The sequence below is a fragment of the Rhinatrema bivittatum genome, chromosome 16 (assembly GCF_901001135.1).
Source record: "Rhinatrema bivittatum chromosome 16, aRhiBiv1.1, whole genome shotgun sequence".
NCBI lineage: Eukaryota > Metazoa > Chordata > Amphibia > Gymnophiona > Rhinatrematidae > Rhinatrema > Rhinatrema bivittatum.
Window position 1 is genome coordinate 42,916,796 of NC_042630.1, and position 19,566 is coordinate 42,936,361.

Sequence of the window (19,566 nt, forward strand, 5' to 3'; positions counted from 1 at the left end):
GGTGGGATCCCTCCCACTTCCATCCGACTCTCCCCATCTCCCCCATTACCTTTTTTTTTTATTGCCAGGAGCAAGCGACCCTCTGCTCTGCTCCCGGTATCTCCAACGCTGCTCTAAGACAAGCAGCTAACATTAAGTTTATGCTTCCTGTAAACCTCTAGATCCCCTTCTCTTACAGCTGGAGGCTGCACTGGAAGCAGCATTGGAGGTGCCGGGAGCTGGAACAGCACATTGAAGGAGAATTTCTAGATGAACCAATTTGCATAGCTAAAATAATTTTTACCCAAGTGAATTGCTTTGAATATTGCCTTCTTATTGACTGTTGTTTCTGCTGAATTCAGGGCTCGCCCCTCCTATAGTGCAGCCAATAGTAAACATTTGTTTTCTCTGGATTTCTTTCTTTCCATTAAATGTTTATTATACTCAAGAACATCATACAACAAACAAAAGTACAAGACAAGCAGTAAAAGATTACATAGTCATTGTTTTACACAGCTTTTATATAGAACCCCTATTCACCCCCCACCCCCGCAATATCCACAACGAGGGGGGGATCAGGCTTAAACATGGAGAACCCATTGAGTACACCCTGAAAATAATATCAACATTAGCCTTAAAATTAATAAACCCCACATACACATTAGAAAGTAACTACATAGGAACCTTGTTGTTATTGAATCAAGTAGCAAAACGTTGCCAAATCTTTTCAAATTTTCTCAAGATTTTCCATCGAATTGCAGTCAACTTAGAGAATAAATCATATGTAATCTTTGTATGATATCTGTCATCCTAAGATTGTTGTAGACTGGGGGGCATGCATGAACACACCCGCACACATACACACACACACACACACACACACACACAATATGCTCCCTCTCTCTCATACACACACATACATGCTTGGTGAGAGATAGAGGGAAAATATGAGTGTATGAGAGAGAGGGAGCATAGAGATCCCTGTGAGCTGGTGAAGACAAGGAAGAGAAGTGTAAGGCCATACTCCTCATCTGTTCAGGGAGAGGGCTTCAGAAACTGGAGAAGGAGGATTTTGCCTTTTTGGGGTTCAGAGAGAAACCTGCTTAAGAAGGAAGGGTCCTGAAGAGTTGTTGACTTAGACAAGGAATCAGCCAGATGCTCCTTGGAAGAGAAAACAGAGAGAGGAGAGAGCCAAGAGAGGGGGGTTCCTTCCCCAGAGAGCTTACCCGCTAAGAGGTGCAGGACTTTGTTACAGTGAGAAACTGAATTTATTTCTGAGCTGTTTGGTGCACTAACCTATGATGCACTGTTGTGTTTTTTGTTTTTCCTGACATCAGTGAACAGTAAAGACTTTCTTGGATGTTTTTGGATTGTGGCTGGGCTGGCTCATGAAAGACTGACCCTTTCCCCCCTGTGCAGGAAGACTCCTGGGAGGCACGGGACCAGGGCAGGCCCATGAACCCTCCCAGTGAGCTCCCTGTGCGCAGACTGACGTTGGGAGAAGGCCTATGCATGTATTTTAAAGGGTTAAAACCATTATTTGGGCTGGTTTAGAAACAAATCTGTGCACTAAGAGGTTATCCTGGATCTCTGAAAGGCCACTCTGGGCTTAGCAGGTGCTTGTGGTGATGAAAAAGCCAGTGATGGAGGTGAAGAGGAGCAGCAGGTTGGCTGTGAGGGGAACTCCACTACTGAACATATCCACGATTCCTCCCAGGGGCATCATGTTACTTGTTTGTGAGGCCTGGGTGGTGGTGCTCATCTGTAGAGCTGGTATAATCTTGTCATTGCAAAGACTCTCGTTGCAGCATCGTATCTGGCTGATGTCCTGTCCCTGATATAGGTCCATAATGAAATTCTTACACATAGCAGGGGTAGCGCAGCCTTTCATGATTATCACTTGGCCTGGAGCTGAGAAAAGACAAAGAGTTAATGAGCTGCAAGGTTACCTGGTCCTTTGTTTTCCCCCAACCCTCCAGAGGTAAGACCCTCACCCCCCCCCCCCCCCCCCCCCCCCACATGCAGAGCTCTGAGCAAGGATAGGAAGCCGCTGTCTGCCACTGTCATTCAGGGAAAGAACACAATCCTGAACTTTCTCTTTTTTTTCCTCTGTGCAGTGAATGGCAATGCAAAATATGCAGTATTAAAAGATTCAGAGTTAGAACAGCAAGAGCACCATTGGAATGAACTAAACTAGATGAGATTAATCAAGGAAGGAGCAGTTTGAATTAAGTAAAACTGCAAGAAGAGGCCTCTTAATAGTCCATATAAGAAGAACTGTCAGTGGGGTGGGGGAGTGTGGGGGCAGGAAGGCAGATAGATTAACATTTCACCCCTAGTCCTAAATGAAATGCAAGAATTTCCGAGAAACCTGAAGTCACTTCCCTTTGCACTCCACTCCAAGGACTCGCACAGAAAGAGCACCTGTCCAGAACCGGCCCGAATTCTGTCATACTTTTAGTTATCAGCACCTCTTCTGGGAGCATGTTCCAGACGTGAAGCAGGCTGTTAGTAAATAAGTATTTCCTCATATTTCCTCTCTGCCTCCCTCCCACCAGCTTTGTATCATGACCCCATGCCCTTATGTTTCTTTTTCTATGGAAAATGCCCCCTTGTTGCCAAGCAGCAGAGTAAGTGACCGGCCCATCCAGTCTGAACAGCAAGGTGTTTAGGGTTGGCACTGCTGCTCTGTGCGGGTTACCCTGTGCCTTCTTGGACGCACAATGCAAACCTTTCACTGCTGCTTTGGGCAAACTGCTATCTTCTGCAGGCTTTCCTACTGCTTGATTAACATCCTCTTTTCAGCAGGAATCCCCTGTGTAATATCCTATGCCTTTTTGAATTCTCTTACTGTCTCTACCACCTCATCTGGGAAGCCATCCCAGGCATCCACCCATCACCCTCTCTGTGAGAAAATTATTCCCAGATATTGCTCCTAAGTTTACCAGCTCAACAGTGAATTTTAATAGCCCTACATGCACCAAATTCTGGAGATAGGTGCACAAATTAGGTTCACGCGCAGATTTTATAACCTTCTGGGAAATGCGCGTTCATGCTGCTGTGCGCACAAAGACATTCCTGGGTTTTACCATTAAATTTGCACAGATATATGTATGCGTGTCAGGGCCCCCTGCTGTATAACTTTACTTCTGCTTTGCATGACGTGTAAGCATTAAAAAAAACTAGACAGCTCAGCAGGGTTTTTAGGGTCATGGCTAATATGGGGGAAGGGAGGCTATTAAACTAAGGGAGGTTGAAAGTCATATCCCTTGTGGGCGAACTGGGAATGCACTTAGAAAACTATTAATGGTGTTGGTTGTGCATGCCTTTTAAAATTTCTTCGCTTGATGGTAGAAGCAGGATTTGCACACATATACGCACGTCCACTTAAAATTGAGTGCACATGTGCGCAGGGTAAAGCTATTTTATAACATAGGCGCATGTATATGTGTATGTTATAAAATGGCCATGTCCCTGGTGTGGTGCGACAAATGCACATGTGTGCCCATGCGCTGGATTGAAAGTTACTGTCTTAGAGCTTCACATCATGACCCCTAATTTTGCAAGTTTCTTTCCAATGAAAAATCTAAACTTCTGGTGCATAATTATTATCCCCTATCCCATCTTTCCTAGGCTCTAGGTTATAAATATTTAGGTCCCTCAGTCTCATTGTACATCTTTTGATGCAGAACCTGTAACATTTCTGAACTGCCCTAGCCTTATCTCCATTCTTTCTGAAATACGGGCTCCAGAACTGAACACAGAATTCTAGGTGAGCCCTCACCAATGACCTGAACAAAGGGATTATTACCTGTTTTGCTACTGGTCATGCCTTTCCTTGTGCATCACAGTATCCCTCTGTCTTATCACATTGATGATCTCAAGATAGCAAAACAAACACCATCACCCCGAGTTCATTCTCCTGGTCAGTGTACATCAGTATCTCATCCACATTGCGCATAACTCCTTTTGGAATTTGAATGTCTCTATAAACACATCTGCTTGGCGTTTCTTCAGCCTCTCTGGGCAGGGCTTGAACTGCAGGTACTGTATCAGTTTGTTAGCCCATCTCTGAACTTTTTCCAGTCTTTCAAGGGGCATAACTCACTTAAATTTATTTTGGGCTTTGTAGACTGAATAGCAGAACATATTCAGGATTTACCAAACCGCAACTGTTGTAAAGCCAGCTATTGTACAGAGAAGTAAGATGGGACAGTTAGAATGTATAGCATTGAATGATGACATAGACATAATTGGCTTCTCAGAGACCTGGTGGAAGGAGGATTACCAATGGGACAGTGCTATATCAGGATATATTGCAATTATAGGGAGGATCAACTTGGTGGGGGTGTGACACTTTATGTCCGGGAGGGTATAGAGTCCAAAAGGATAAAGATCATACAAGAGACTAAATGCTTAGTAGAATCTATTAGGGATGTGAATCGGATCCGATATTGGATCCGATTCACATCCGATATCGGATCCGATTCACATCTATAGAGATGTGAATCGGAACCAGAATCGGATCCGATATCGGATCCGATTCACATCCCTAGAATCTATATGGGTAGAAATCCCATGTGTGTTGGGTAAGAGTATAGTGATAGGAGTTTACTACCATCCACCTGCCCAAAATGGTGAGACAGATGATAAAATGCTAAGAGAAATCAGGGAAGCTAACCAGTTCGGCAGTGCAGTAAGAATGGGAGATTGCAATTACCAAAAGCACTGGTGCAGGACAAATTTTATAACCACCAGAAGGTTTCAAAGTATTCTTTTATTATAGTTCCAAAGCAGTAAGAGGTGTCAATGTTATAGAGGCAACTCCGTAACTCATACACAATAAATTAAGACGGTCCCCCGACTCGGTCCCGTGTTTCGCTAGGCTGCATCGGGAGGGACCATGAGTACAGTGAATCTATGATATAAGAGAAATATAAGTCAGATATAATTGTGGTAGAAACAGGCTACTTATAAAGATCCAAGAATCGTACACATACCTTTAAAAGTGATACCCGGAGCGCAAAAACCCTCTCAGGTGAAAGCCATTTAAACAAGGAAAAAGGCGCAAATGCGGTAACTCTCGCGAGAGCTGTCAGAGCCAGCAGGCCCCGGCGGATCCATTCAATCAGTGAAACCGGAAAAACTCAATAAAAAAGATTCCATTCAATCTCTTTGTTAAGACCATTGGGGGAGACTGTGTCTAAGGTAAAGATCCATCTCTGTTCCCTCCGACCAAGGATCTCGGGGAAGTCACCCCCCCGTAGGGGGCTGTGCACCACCTCGATGACTGTGAAGGAGAGATCAGAGATGGTGTGGCCACATTCAGACCAATGAGAGACTAGGGGCTCATCTTCTCTATGCAGGCGATGATGCAAATGGATGAATCAAAAACCATCCAAGAAGGTGACTTTTGCCAAGGATTCATCCTCCTCAGGAGATTCTTCAGCCGAGGACTCCTCGACACAATGGCACCGGGGCGCCCCTCGTCAGAACCGTGGACCCCCACCTCACGAGGGGGCTCCAACGTTCTCCAACCGAGATCAAGGAGATATCTCGTCCCAGGACACTGTCTCTTCTGGACCATCAGCCTCCTCTCGATATGCATCAATAGCTGCATCTTTTTTAGATTCAGGCCACAATCAACGGGACACCCGCAGCTCGCGACCTCGGGGCACCACATCGGCTCAGCGGGTACAGAGACCCACTTGAATAACTCGATCACAAGCGGACCCGTGGCAGTGAATTTAGAAACTGTATTCAATCTCTCATCTCGTTCACTGTCTGATGGTGAATTAAGGGTACTGCGTAGGCGGCTCTCTTTTGTACCGACGATCAAAGGAGATTTGTTTGAAGTCTTTATACATCTTCACTGCTTCTTTCGTCAGTTAAGATTAAAACTATTTTTTATAGATTCCGCTTCTTCAGCTGATATGTCGGTAGTTCGTCCCAGGTCCCGGTGGATCCCACCTGGCCCCATTGATGTAGCATTGGGGGCGTTTGAACGTTTAGTTAGCAAGGATGTACGTACTATTTTTTCACATAAACAATATGTCCGATATAATTTATCCAGAGAGGACACTCTCGCACTTGATGGTTTAGCAAGAGACCGTTCTATCACGATTAAACCTGCGGACAAGGGGGGGCGGGATTGTTGTCCAAAACCGAGGAGATTATGAAAGCGAGGTATTACGGCAATTGAGTGATCCTGCTTTTTACAGACCGTTACTGACTGATCCCACTGAGACGTTGAGGGATACCATCAGACAGGTTGTTCAGGAGGCAGTAGACCGACACACGATTACCACTAAGGAATTTAAATTTTTGATCACAACTCATCCCATCATGCCACAGTTTTACACTTTGCCTAAAATTCATAAAACACTTGTGCATCCGCCCGGTCGCCCTATTGTCTCTGGCATTGGCTCCCTCCTCGAACCCTTATCCCAATTCGTGGATGTATTTTTAAAGCCATTCGTCTCCCAGATTCGTTCTTATGTTCAGGATTCCATGCATTTGATCTCTATTCTATCTGAACTGGCGGGCCCCTCTGAACCTTTCTTTTTTGTTACTTTGGATGTGGTCTCATTATATTCCAACATTCCCCAGAATGAGGCTCTTCAGGTTATTTCACAGACTCTAGACATGCGCCCCCGGCCACATCGTGTAACCACCTCATTTCTCACTAGTTTATCAGAAATAGCGCTTACAAAAAACTTTTTTCAATTTCAGAATTTGTATTACCAGCAAATTTAGGGCACGGCTATGGGGGCCACTATGGCCCCAAGCCTTGCCTGTTTATTTATGGATCGCTTTGAAAGAGAATTTATTTACCCTTCAGAGTGGTTTCATTTCATTTATCTATGGCGTCGATACATTGACGACGTCTTGATAATCTGGATGGGTACAGATATGCAATTCTACCGGTTTATAGATTGGATCAATTCCCTGAATATGCATATACAATTTAACTTCTGTATTCACCCTCATGTCAACCAGTTATACTGTTCCATATGTTCTACGGTTCCATGTAAAGCTCCGCTCTCTGTTGAGCAGTTCTTCGTTTTATGTAAACCGGAGTGATTTGTAGTCCCTACAAGAACTTCGGTATATAAAAATTAAAAATAAATAAATAAATAAAATGAAATAGCGCTTCTGGACATTATGATCTCGGTGGCTAATGGCAGCTTTGAGACTACACTATTCTGCAAGGACACTGATCGTAACACACTTCTACTGTATCAGAGCTGTCATCCCCGAGCTTTACGGGATAACATACCCACCGGACAGTTTTTACGTCTGCGCCGTCTCTGCTCCTCCCGGGCAGAATTTTTGGCACAAGCACGTAGCATGTCCAGTCGTTTTCTGGAGCGTGGCTACCCGCAAAGGGTGGTTAAAAAAGCATTTAAAAGAGCATTATATACCAATTGGGAATGGCTTTTTCTTCCAGCCACCAGTTCAGAGGACGAGACGAACAATTGCATTTTACCCTTCTCTATCGTAGGGAGAGCCATTGCCATGATGATTCGGCAACACTGGTCTGCATTGGCACTGACGAATCTCCTGCACAGCTCGCTGCGCTTTACTTTTCGGTGCGGCAAGACTCTGCAGGACTGCCTGGTTCATACGGCTTCACCTGTATCTGATGGTTCTCCTAATACCCCTGTGATGGTCCCTGTGACTCATAGCCCGTGTGGTCACTGCACTATGTGCAGCCACACGGAGACCACCTCGGTGTTTGTACATCCTATAACTGGCTGGTCTTTTAAACTCCGCTCAAATTCTGACTGTTTGACGAAAGGTGTTGTGTATATTGTTAAATGCCCCTGTCCACTTCTCTATGTGGGCAAGACGACGCAAATGTTAAAGACTCGTATGATAGAACACTGCTCCAATATTCGCCTGCATAGACGATGAGCCCCTAGTCTCTCATTGGTCTGAATGTGGCCACACCATCTCTGATCTCTCCTTCACAGTCATCGAGGTGGTGCATTGCCCCCTACGGGGGGGTGACTTCCCCGAGATCCTTGGTCGGAGGGAACAGAGATGGATCTTTACCTTAGACACAGTCTCCCCCAATGGTCTTAACAAAGAGATTGAATGGAATCTTTTTTATTGAGTTTTTCCGGTTTCACTGATTGAATGGATCCGCCAGGGCCTGCTGGCTCTGACAGCTCTCGCGAGAGTTACCGCATTCGCGCCTTTTTCCTTGTTTAAATGGCTTTCACCTGAGAGGGTTTTTGCGCTCCGGGTATCACTTTTAAAGGTATGTGTACGATTCTTGGATCTTTATAAGTAGCCTGTTTCCACCACAATTATATCTGACTTATATTTCTCTTATATCATAGATTCACTGTACTCATGGTCCCTCCCGATGCAGCCTAGCGAAACATGGGACCGTGTCGGGGGACCGTCTTAATTTATTGTATATGAGTTACGGAGTTGCCTCTATAACATTGACACCTCTTACTGCTTTGGAACTATAATAAAAGAATACTTTGAAACCTTCTGGTGGTTATAAAATTTGTCCTGCACCAGTGCTTTTGGTGACTTGCGTATGTGCAAGGTTTTGCTTCTTCTTCATTTGGACTAGATTTCAATTACCCCAAATTGACTGGGTAAATGGAACATCAGGACATGCTAGAGATGTAAAGTTCCTGGATGGAATAAACAACTGCTTCATGGAATAATTGGTTCAGGAACCAACGAGAGAGGGAGCTTTCAAATGTAATTCTTAGTGGGTTTGTTGTGGTGGGGCCACTTGGCAATAGTGATCATAACATGATCAAATTTGAACTAATAACTGGAAGGGGGTCAATATGTAAATATACAGCTCTAACACTAAATTTTCAAAAGAGAAAGATTGATAAAATGAGGAAAATAGTTAGAAAAACTGAAAGGTGCAGCTGCAAAGGTTAAAAAGGTGCAGAAATTGTTTAAAAATACAATCTTAGATGCGCAGTCCAGATATATTCCAAGCATTAAGAAAGGTTGAAGGAAGGCAAAATGATTACTTCCATGGTTAAAATGTGAGGTGAAAGAGGTTACTTTAGCCCACAAATATCCTTCAAAAATTGGAAGAAGGATCCATCTGAAGAAAATAGGAAAAAGCATAAATGTTAAATGTTAAACATTGATAAGGCAGGCCAAGAGAGAATTTGAAATGAAGTTGGCCTTAGAGGCAAAAACTCATAATAACTTTTAAAAATATATTTGAAGCATGAAACTTGTGAGGGGGTGGGTTGGACCGTTAGATGACCGAGGGATCAAAGTGGCTCTTAGGGAAAATAAGGCCATTGCAGAAAGACTAAATTAATTCTTTGCTTCTGTGTTTACTAATGAGGATGTTGGGGAGATACCAAGCTGGCCAAAAGTTCCTGGAGGTCCAGCGGGGGTCAGGGAGCGATTTCCCGCCGCGAATCGTTTTCGTACGGAAAATGGCGCCGGCAGGAGATCGACTGCAGGAGGTTGTTCAGTGAGGCGCCGGAACCCTCGCTGAACGACCTCCTGCAGTCGATCTCCTGCCGGCGCCATTTTCCGTACGAAAACGATTCGCGGCGGGAAATCGCTCCCTGACCCCCGCTAGACCTCCAGGAACTTTTGGCCAGCTTGTGGGGGGCCTCCTGACCCCCACGAGACTTGCCAAAAGTCCAGCGGGGGTCCGGAAGGACCTCCTGCCGTCCAATCGTGTTCGTCTATGGCCGCCGCCATTTTTCGGCGCCATTTTGGAAAATGGCGCCGGCTGAAGACAACAAGATTCAGGAGCAGGAGCCCGTTCCGGACCGCTGCCGTTCCGGACCGCCGCTGGACCCGCAGGTTATTTAACTCATTTGGGGGGGGTTCGGGAGGGTGGGGGATTTAATTTAAAGGGTCGGGGGTGGGTTTTAGGGGGTTTTAATGTGCCGGTTTTGCGATTTTTAGATTTTTAGATTTTTCACGATTTTTCACGATTCTTCACGATATTTTACCCCCCCAAACGGCAACAATACGATTCCCTCCCCCTCCCAGCCGAAATTGATCGTTAAGACGATCGAGGACACGATTCACATCCCTAGTGCATTCTTTTATCACGAATTAGGCAATTTCAACAAAATTGCCTAATTCGTCCTGGTTTGGGGGACCCCAACCCCGAAACAGATTTTCCCCGAACTTGACCTGACCAAGGGACAGGTGCAATGATATGTGAGCACACAGATGAAATCAAATTGTTGAGAAAAGCAAGATCTGTTATACCATCAATTGAAGACGGCTGCGACCGCTATTACTCACTTTGTGTGCCACTGCCCTCTCTCCTTGTGGAAGACTTGCAGCTGTAGCTAGCCACCTCCGACCCTCTGGGCCTCATTCCAGGACTCTCCAGGGTGGCGAGGATGCCTCCGAATGCCAGGTCTCTCCTGGGCCTCCCTAGGTGCGCGCGCGCGCTACAGGTCCCTCCTTTAAGGAAGCCAGGGTGGGAACCTGAGGGACATCCCCCCCCCGTGATGACATCACTAGCCCTGGACTTTTTTTTTTGTTTCAATTTGTTTTATTGATGTATTAAGAAAGATTAAACAGAAAAAGTACAAATAAATCAAGTCATTGCAATAGTTAGTACAACTTGTGACAGAAAAAAACCAATAGGGATGTGAATCGTTTTCCATATCGTCTTAACGATAGAAATCGTGTGGCAGGGCAAGAAAATCATCTTAGGCATGATTTTTTAGTTAAAAAATCGTTAAAAATCGTTTTTTCCGATTAGTGCGCACTAACTCGAGTTAGTGCGCACTAACGGGAGTTAGTGCGCACTAACTGGGAGTTAGTGCGCACTAACTGAAAATGATACAATTTGACACTTTTCAGGTCAGTTAAGGTCAGTTTAGGAATGAATATGTATTCCTATTGGCTGCCCTCTTATTTATTCATGTTACCAAGTTTCCTACTGACAGTATATGGGGGATGGGAAATGGAAACAGTTGGTAGCTTGACAAAACAAGTAATGTGATCAGTCAATGTGACTAGAACTTGTGCCCTAACCCTGATACCAGGGGTATTGTGATCTTCCTGCACACAGTGCCCTATCCCTATTAATACCAGGAGTGTTGTGATCTTCCTGCACACAGTGCCCTATCCCTAATACCAGGGGTGTTGTGATCTTCCTGCACACAGTGCCCTATTCCTGATACTGGGGGTGTTGTGATCTTCCTGCACACAGTGCCCTATTCCTGATACCGGGGGTGTTGTGATCTTCTTGCACACATCCCGATATCAGGGATAGGGCACTGCATGCAGGAAGATCACAACACTCCTGGTATTAATAGGGATAGGGCACTGCATGCAGGAAGATCACAACACTCCTGGTATTAATAGGGATAGGGCACTGCATGCAGGAAGATCACAACACTCCTGGTATTAATAGGGATAGGGCACTGCATGCAGGAAGATCACAACACTCCTGGTATTAATAGGGATAGGGCACTGTGTGCAGGAAGATCACAATACCCCGGAGGAGTGAGGGTCAGGCAGCTCCCCCCTGTCTGTGAAGCCAGCCTCTCACTAGTAATGCAGGGAGGGAGCTGTCTCAGACTTCACCATCCTCCCCCCCCCCCTCACCCACACACCATTCACTAGCTGGGACATGGGGGAAGTCAGGAGTGAGGGTCAGGCAGCTCCCCCCTGTCTGCGAAGCCAGCCTCTCACTAGTAATGCAGGGAGGGCGCTGACTCAGACTTCACCATCCTCCCCCCCCCCCCCCCTCACCCACACACCATTCACTAGCTGGGACATGGGGGAAGTCAGGAGTGAGGGTCAGGCAGCTCCCCCCTGTCTGTGAAGCCAGCCTCTCACTAGTAATGCAGGGAGGGAGCTGTCTCAGACTTCACCATCCTCCCCCCCCCCCCCTCACCCACACACCATTCACTAGCTGGGACATGGGGGAAGTCAGGAGTGAGGGTCAGGCAGCTCCCCCCTGTCTGTGAAGCCAGCCTCTCACTAGTAATGCAGGGAGGGAGCTGTCTCAGACTTCACCATCCTCCCCCCCCCCCCTCACCCACACACCATTCACTAGCTGGGACATGGGGGAAGTCAGGAGTGAGGGTCAGGCAGCTCCCCCCTGTCTGTGAAGCCAGCCTCTCACTAGTAATGCAGGGAGGGAGCTGTCTCAGACTTCACCATCCTCCCCCCCCCCTCACCCACACACCATTCACTAGCTGGGACATGGGGGAAGTCAAGAGTGAGGGTCAGGCAGCTCCCCCCTGTCTGTGAAGCCAGCCTCTCACTAGTAATGCAGGGAGGGAGCTGTCTCAGACTTCACTATCCACCCCCCCCCCCCTCACCCACACACCATTCACTAGCTGGGACATGGGGGAAGTCAGGAGTGAGGGTCAGGCAGCTCCCCCCTGTCTGTGAAGCCAGCCTCTCACTAGTAATGCAGGGAGGGAGCTGTCTCAGACTTCACCATCCTCCCCCCCCCCCCTCACCCACACACCATTCACTAGCTGGGACATGGGGGAAGTCAGGAGTGAGGGTCAGGCAGCTCCCCCCTGTCTGTGAAGCCAGCCTCTCACTAGTAATGCAGGGAGGGAACTGTCTCAGACTTCACCATCCTCCCCCCCCCCCTCACCCACACACCATTCACTAGCTGGGACATGGGGGAAGTCAAGAGTGAGGGTCAGGCAGCTCCCCCCTGTCTGTGAAGCCAGCCTCTCACTAGTAATTCAGGGAGGGAGCTGTCTCAGACTTCACTATCCACCCCCCCCCCTCACCCACACACCATTCACTAGCTGGGACATGGGGGAAGTCAGGAGTGAGGGTCAGGCAGCTCCCCCCTGTCTGTGAAGCCAGCCTCTCACTAGTAATGCAGGGAGGGAGCTGTCTCAGACTTCACCATCCTCCCCCCCCCCCTCACCCACACACCATTCACTAGCTGGGACATGGGGGAAGTCAGGAGTGAGGGTCAGGCAGCTCCCCCCTGTCTGTGAAGCCAGCCTCTCACTAGTAATGCAGGGAGGGAGCTGTCTCAGACTTCACCATCCTCCCCCCCCCTCACCCACACACCATTCACTAGCTGGGACATGGGGGAAGTCAGGAGTGAGGGTCAGGCAGCTCCCCCCTGTCTGTGAAGCCAGCCTCTCACTAGTAATGCAGGGAGGGAGCTGTCTCAGACTTCACCATCCTCCCCCCCCCTCACCCACACACCATTCACTAGCTGGGACATGGGGGAAGTCAGGAGTGAGTGTCAGGCAGCTCCCCCCTGTCTGTGAAGCCAGCCTCTCACTAGTAATGCAGGGAGGGAGCTGTCTCAGACTGGTATCAGGGTTAGGGCACTGTGTGCAGGAAGATCACAACACTCCTGGTATTAATAGGGATAGGGCACTGTAAGAGATGACTGTAGTAGATTGAATAAAGATCTGATGTTTCTGCTCTCCTCACACCAAACAAAAACAACACACAAGCAGAGAAGCCCTTCTTACAAAGCTGAGCTAGTGAGTTAAGTAGGAGGAAAAGTAAACATACTGGTGCCAGTGTGGCTACTTAAAAAATACACTTACCAACAATCAATTACATATATTTGAACTGTGTACAGTTCCAGCCAGGACCACCTTTCTAAAATGCACAGTGATTGGCAAATTCAACATGCACTAGCATTTCAGGTGCCTGCTAACAAAAATAATAAACAAACAAGTTCTAGTCACGTGAGTGCTGATCATTACATTACTTTTTTTGTCAAGCTTCCAACTGTTTCCATTTCACATCCCCCCAACCATATTGGTAACATCAATAGATAAGAGCACAACCAGCCAATAGGTATACATACATACATATTCATTCCTAAGTGACCTTTACTGACCTGGGAAGTGTGAACACTTTGTTTCATTTTCTGTTGGTGTTCGTTAGTTTCCAGTTCCATTTCCCATCCCCCCAACCATCACCTCAGTGGTAACCTTGGTAACATCAATAGATAAGAGGGCAGCCAGCCAATAGGAACACATATTCATTCCTAACTGACCTTCAGTGACCTGGAAAGTGTTTATTTGTATCATTTTCAGTTAGTGCGCACTAAATCGAGTTAGTGCGCACTAACGGGGAGTTAGTGCGCACTAACTCGAGTTAGTGCGCACTAACACGATTTAACGATTTTTAACGATAAATCGTTAGAATTTCTATTGTATCGTGTTCTATAACGATTTAAGACGATATAAACATTATCGGACGATAATTTTAATCGTTGAAAAACGATTCACATCCCTAAAAACCAACAGGAACAGAACAGCCAAAGCGCATAATACAAAAGTATAGAGGTAACATTGTATAAAAGAAGTATTACCATCAAGTTGTACAGAGTGATGAACAAGGGAAGAAAAAAGAAGAAGAGTAAGAATAAGAAAGAAAGAAAGAAGAGTGAGGAAAAAATAGGACAGAGAAGAATAAAAAAGAGATGAGAGAAGAGAAGAGAAAAGACAAGAAAGGAGGCAGATAATAATAGCAATAAGTTGTAGAGGTGGTCCATGTGGAAGGAGTGTATTATAAGGAATTTATGTAAGTAGTCAAGGGCTTCCAAACTTGAGACCAAGAGGAGAGTCTATTATATTTAATAGCCATAGTCTTTTCGTATTTGCATTATAAATTGACAGAGTTCCACCAAAGGTGCTCTGATAACAGGTTACCATGTTTCCAATTAGATAAAATATTGAATTGGGCAACCGTCAGTAAAAAATCCAGTAGTTTGCATTGGGAGGTCGTAAGTGAAAGATGTGGAGAGGCTCCTTTTAAAATAACAATAGCATACGATATAGGTAGGGTAATAGGTAGAATTTTTAATGTAGTAAACCAAATTTGTTGCCAAAAGGCATATACATAAGGGCATGAAAAAAGAAGATGGTGTAAAGTGACCTTAGGTAAAGAGCAGGTCCAACAGGCAAGCAAAGGGGTGAGACTGGCTCTATGTAATTTCCATGGGGTCCAAACAGCTCTATGCATGAGAAAAAAGGAGGATTGTGTGAGGCTGGATGAAAGAGATATGCGAACAGAGACTTTCCAAATGTGTTGCCAGACTTCTTTAGATGGAGTTTCTCCCAGATCAGATGCCCAAACACTATGGAGTGCTTGGAAAAGATTAGAACCAGTAAGTTGTTGAAAGAGCTTGTAAAAGTGTGATGCCAAATGACCTTTTGGGCCAAATTCTAAATAAACATTCAAAAAATAAGAGGAGTTATTGGAAGCATTGTTGACAAATCCCATATTATGGAGAGCTTTATTTAATTGTAACCAGGCATAAAATTGGGTGGAGGGTAATGTTCCTGCAGTTGTTCAAATGACAAAATGGAGTCAGCAGAAATCACATCTTGAATAGTCCAAATATTTCTAAGTTGCCAGATAGGCCAGGTAATGACCTTATTTGCTATGCGGATAGAGGGGTTTTGCCATAAGGGGGCTAATTTAGATAATCTCCAAGAAATGGTAGGGGACGGGCGCAGCACTTATAGATCCTTCAATGCTGTATGTAGGGAACATAATATTGGGGAGTCTAAGTGGGAAGGCTTCAATAGTAATCCAGGAAATACTTCCAGTGGATATGGTAGGGGTGTGCATTTGGTCCCTACGTATTGGCAATCCGCAACGGATGTGCCAATATTCGTTGTATTCGTGGGGAAGCGAAACGTATCGCGATTCCCCACGAATACAAACATTTTCGCCGAATTATTCGGCCGCCAATTTAAACAACCCTTCCACCCTCCTGATTCCCCCCAAGACTTACCAAAACTCCCTGGTGGTCCAGCGGGGGTCCGGGAGCCATCCCCTGCACTCTCACACCCTCGGTACATTTCAAAATGGCACAGGTAGCCCCTGTGACATAGTAAGGGCAAGGCTATTGGCGCCATTTTGATTCCTGGCACCCGACGGCATGAGTGCAGGAGATCTCTCCCGGACCCCCGCTGGACCCCCAGGGACTTTTGGCCAGCTTGGGGGGGGGCTCCTGACCCCCACAAGACTTGCCAAAGTCCAGCAGGGGTCCGGGAGCAATCTCCTGCACTCAGGCCGTATTGCCAGTATTCAAAATGGCGCCGGCGCTACCTTTGCCCTCACTATGTCACAGGGGCCGACCGACGGCCGACCGTCGGCCCCTATGATATAGTGAGGGCAAAGGTAGCGCCGGCGCCATTTTGAATATTGGCAATAAGACCATCCAGTGCTCCTACCATGTGACAGGGGCCGGCCAATGGCACGGATACCCTGTCACATGGTAAGGGCAAAGGGCCATCGGCGCCATCTTTATGAGTGGCAGCCGATGGCCTGAGAGTGGGAGATCGCTCCCCGCGCCCCCCTGGACCACCAGGTAATTTTAAAAGGTTTTGGGGGGGTCGGGAGGGTGGGGGAGGCTAAGGGGGTCGGTTTAAAGGGTCGGATGGTTTTTTTTTTTTAATCGGGCCATCGGCGCCATTTATATTAGTGGCAGCCAAAATGGCGCCGATGGCCTGAGAGCGGGAGATTGTGCCGGGACCCCCCCTCCCCACTGGACCAGACCACCAGGTAATTTAACTTTTTGGGGGGGTTCGGGAGGGTGGGGGAGGGTAAGTGATTGGTTTTAAAGGGTTGGGGTGGGTTTAGGGGTTGTTTTGGTGTGCCGGTTTTCCTGCCCTCCCCCCAAATAATTCCCGTGCCTGATTTTAACGATTTTTGACTATAAATCGGGGGAATTTGTATTGTATCGCGACTCTAATGATTTTTGACGATTTAAAAAATATCTGACAATTTTTTTATATCGTCAAAAAACGATTCACATCACTAATATTTAGTCAAAGGGGCCAAAAAAAAAAAGATGAAATGGGATATTCATTTGTCAGACTACTATGCTCAATGTGACTCAAAATAATTGAAAAACAGCAGTACTTAGAGCTCCTACGTCCCTTACCTACCAAGAATTCCTTAAAAGCAACTTAGGGGTCCTCTGTGACCCTTCAGACTCTCCTTTGAATATGTGCACCCTCCGGCTCCTTGGACAGGTGATCCCATCGTTCAACTTTAGATGGATTCTTTGGAAACAGATGCAGATTTCTTCCCAATTCACGATACCAACTTCAGTGTTCCAGGTCAAGAGAACCCTTGTCCCATCTCTCCACCAGGAAAGAGATGGCAACCTCCCCTTCCTCTTCAACTCCCCTTCATGGGGATAGATCATATACAAATCTCAATCTCAAACACATATCCCAACACATACACCTTTGCTAACTCCTAATGGGCCTTGCATATTCTTTACAGATGTCCTGAAAACTCAACTAGCTTGCAGTCATCAAGGACTAGAGGTTTCCCCTTCTAATGGAAAATAGTTTGAAAGTACTAAAATCTGGAAGAAGCCTACAGAGTATGCTCTAGATGGGCCTTTACAAACTTTGTAATTCAAAACAGCCAAGTTGGGAACAAAACAACAGCATAGATTGTTTTTATAGAAAAAGCCTAATGTGTCTGGAATATAGCTCTTCTTGAGGCATCATTTTTTTTTTGACACTTTGTGGTCCACTGCACTGTCTGTTAATTGTCACAAGAACTTACACAGCTGTATCAGAGATCCTGGTACACAATGGCTACAGAGAAATACAGCACAGACAACTCAGAGAATTCAGGGAGAATTTTGAAAATGGGGTGTGGGCATAATCAATGGTATACACCTTTGATTACACAAAAAGTGTCAAAAACTAAGCCTTAAAATACATGACAGAAATGACAGAAACCAAGGATTGTATCCCAAACAATAGGGTAAAAGGTCCATTGATATTTTGAGGGACTCACTAAGTGTTTTTGGAAGAGCCCTGTGCTAGTGTGGATGGATGTTTTGTACGGGATGGGTCTTTGAGTGAAATCTTATTTCAGGCTCAAAGTCCCTGGTGACAGTTTTTTCCTCTACTTACCCTGCCCAATGGAAACTTCCAGACAAGTCGTGAGAAACCCATAGCACTGTACTTTGTCCACGTTCTGGGGAGAACAGTCTTGTCCGAAACTATCTGTACAGCCATAGCACTGGAGGCCATTGAGCGGAAGGTCTGGTTGTTCAGAGTCTAAACAGAAGATTCTGGTTTAACTAATAAAATTCAAGTAGATGACAGCAGATAAAGTCCATCAGGCCTATTTAGTCTGCTCATTTTCCCTTCCTGTTTCAAAACCATAGAGTTAATCTAATCTCTGACTTTATTTTCTCATCCCTATGGCTGTGTTCCTGTTTTGAATACCTGCACTCTGCAGCTCCTTAGAGAGGTGATCTTTTTGTTAACTTTGGATGGATTCCTTACTCTAGATATAGATGCAGATTTCTCCACAATTCACAATACCAACTTTAGTGTCCCAGGACAAGAGGACCCCTGTCCAGTCTCTCCACCAGGAGAGGGAAGGCAATCTCCCCTTCCTTCATCTCCACCTCCTCAAGCAGGCCAGGAGGCACACTGCCCTTCCCCCCCCCCCCCCAACTCCCCCACTTCTGCCTGTTCCACACTTTCTCTAAATCTGTTGATTTGTTTTTCCCCACCAGCGGGAAGCTCTTCCGTGCTCCTACTACCTTTTCTGTGAAAAAATGCTTCCTCATGTTATTTGTGAGTGTAATTGTTTCTGCCTGAAATCATGACACTTGTTCTAGAATTTCCTGTCCACGCATACCTGTGAGGTTTTTATTATAACCCTTCATCCTTCTGTCTTCTAGAGTTCATATATTTAGGCCACTATGTCTTATGTTATCTCACTTCTGAAGCATTTTCGTGCTGCACCTGACTGTATCTCTGTCTTTCTAGAATTGCATTCATATTTCAAACAGGCAGGCTGAAGCCACTTTGTAAAACTGCTCTAATCAGAGTTAAAAATCTAATCAATTCCACCTCCCAGCACCCAGCTCTAGACATTCTGTCTCTGTACTACCCCTGCCTGACATGAGATTTCTCTCCTAGTCTAGTCCTGCCTTACCTGTAGTGCCATCGTTGCACAAGCTGGAGTCACAGCACTTCATCAAGCTAGACTGCTTGTTATTGTAAAAGCCCAGAGGAGTTTTGCACTCAGGGAAAAATCCACAGCCCTTTAGATTATATGTATATGCTGAATAATCTGCAGAAAACAGATAGCATGAGACGATAGAATACTCTGAAAATAGTACTCAACTTTCCTAAGCCATAGCTCTGCCCACTACTGAAGGCCTGAATAAGCCCTCTCACCCAAACTCTGGCACTCCCACTCCCACCAAAATGCCACCTGGCTAGCCTCACCTTTCTTGTAAGACAAACCCAGTGCTGATCTTCTTCTGGGTCATGCGGGGTCACCAACCTGGAACCTTTTTAAATTGTTGCACTGTGGAAGGTAGAGGCCATCGTTGGCTCAACCTGAAACTTATTCTTTGCAGAAAATCTCCATTGGATAAGCCTCGATCACTTCCACACTTAAAGGAGAATTTGAAAAATGTTCTCCACATAAAAATGAGCATATACGTGCATACGTAGCTTCTACTCATGTAGTCTGTATTTTATAAAAGTCCACAATACACGCGTATTCTCACTTTCATGCACATATCTTGGGTAAGTGAATTTAAATGTGCTTATTGTGAACTCCTGACTGGGTGGGAGGTCTGGGTGATCTGGG

General features: G+C 45.9%; 1 protein-coding gene across 1 annotated transcript; it reads right to left on the minus strand.

Annotated features, from left to right (window-relative positions):
- Positions 1-1,546: 1,546 nt before the first annotated feature.
- Positions 1,547-19,009, minus strand: LOC115077199 (urokinase plasminogen activator surface receptor-like). The gene is made up of 3 exons (XM_029579477.1): positions 18,901-19,009; positions 17,862-18,008; positions 1,547-1,890 (listed from the first exon to the last, which is right to left on the minus strand). The coding sequence occupies exons 1-3, from the start codon at positions 18,941-18,943 to the stop codon at positions 1,589-1,591; spliced, it is 492 nt and encodes a 163-aa protein (XP_029435337.1). The 5' UTR covers positions 18,944-19,009; the 3' UTR covers positions 1,547-1,588.
- Between the last annotated feature and the right edge of the window lie 557 nt (positions 19,010-19,566).

Bases quoted from the DNA above. Each gene is read 5' to 3' on its own strand.
- LOC115077199 (XM_029579477.1), bottom strand. From the start codon at position 18,943: ATGAAGTGCTGTGACTCCAGCTTGTGCAACGATGGCACTACAG. The intron at 18,009-18,900 runs GTAAGGCAGGAC...TCTTCTGTTTAG, and splicing joins GTGCAACGATGGCACTACAG to ACTCTGAACAACCAGACCTT. The intron at 1,891-17,861 runs GTAAGTAGAGGA...GTCTTTTCTCAG, and splicing joins GGAAGTTTCCATTGGGCAGG to CTCCAGGCCAAGTGATAATC.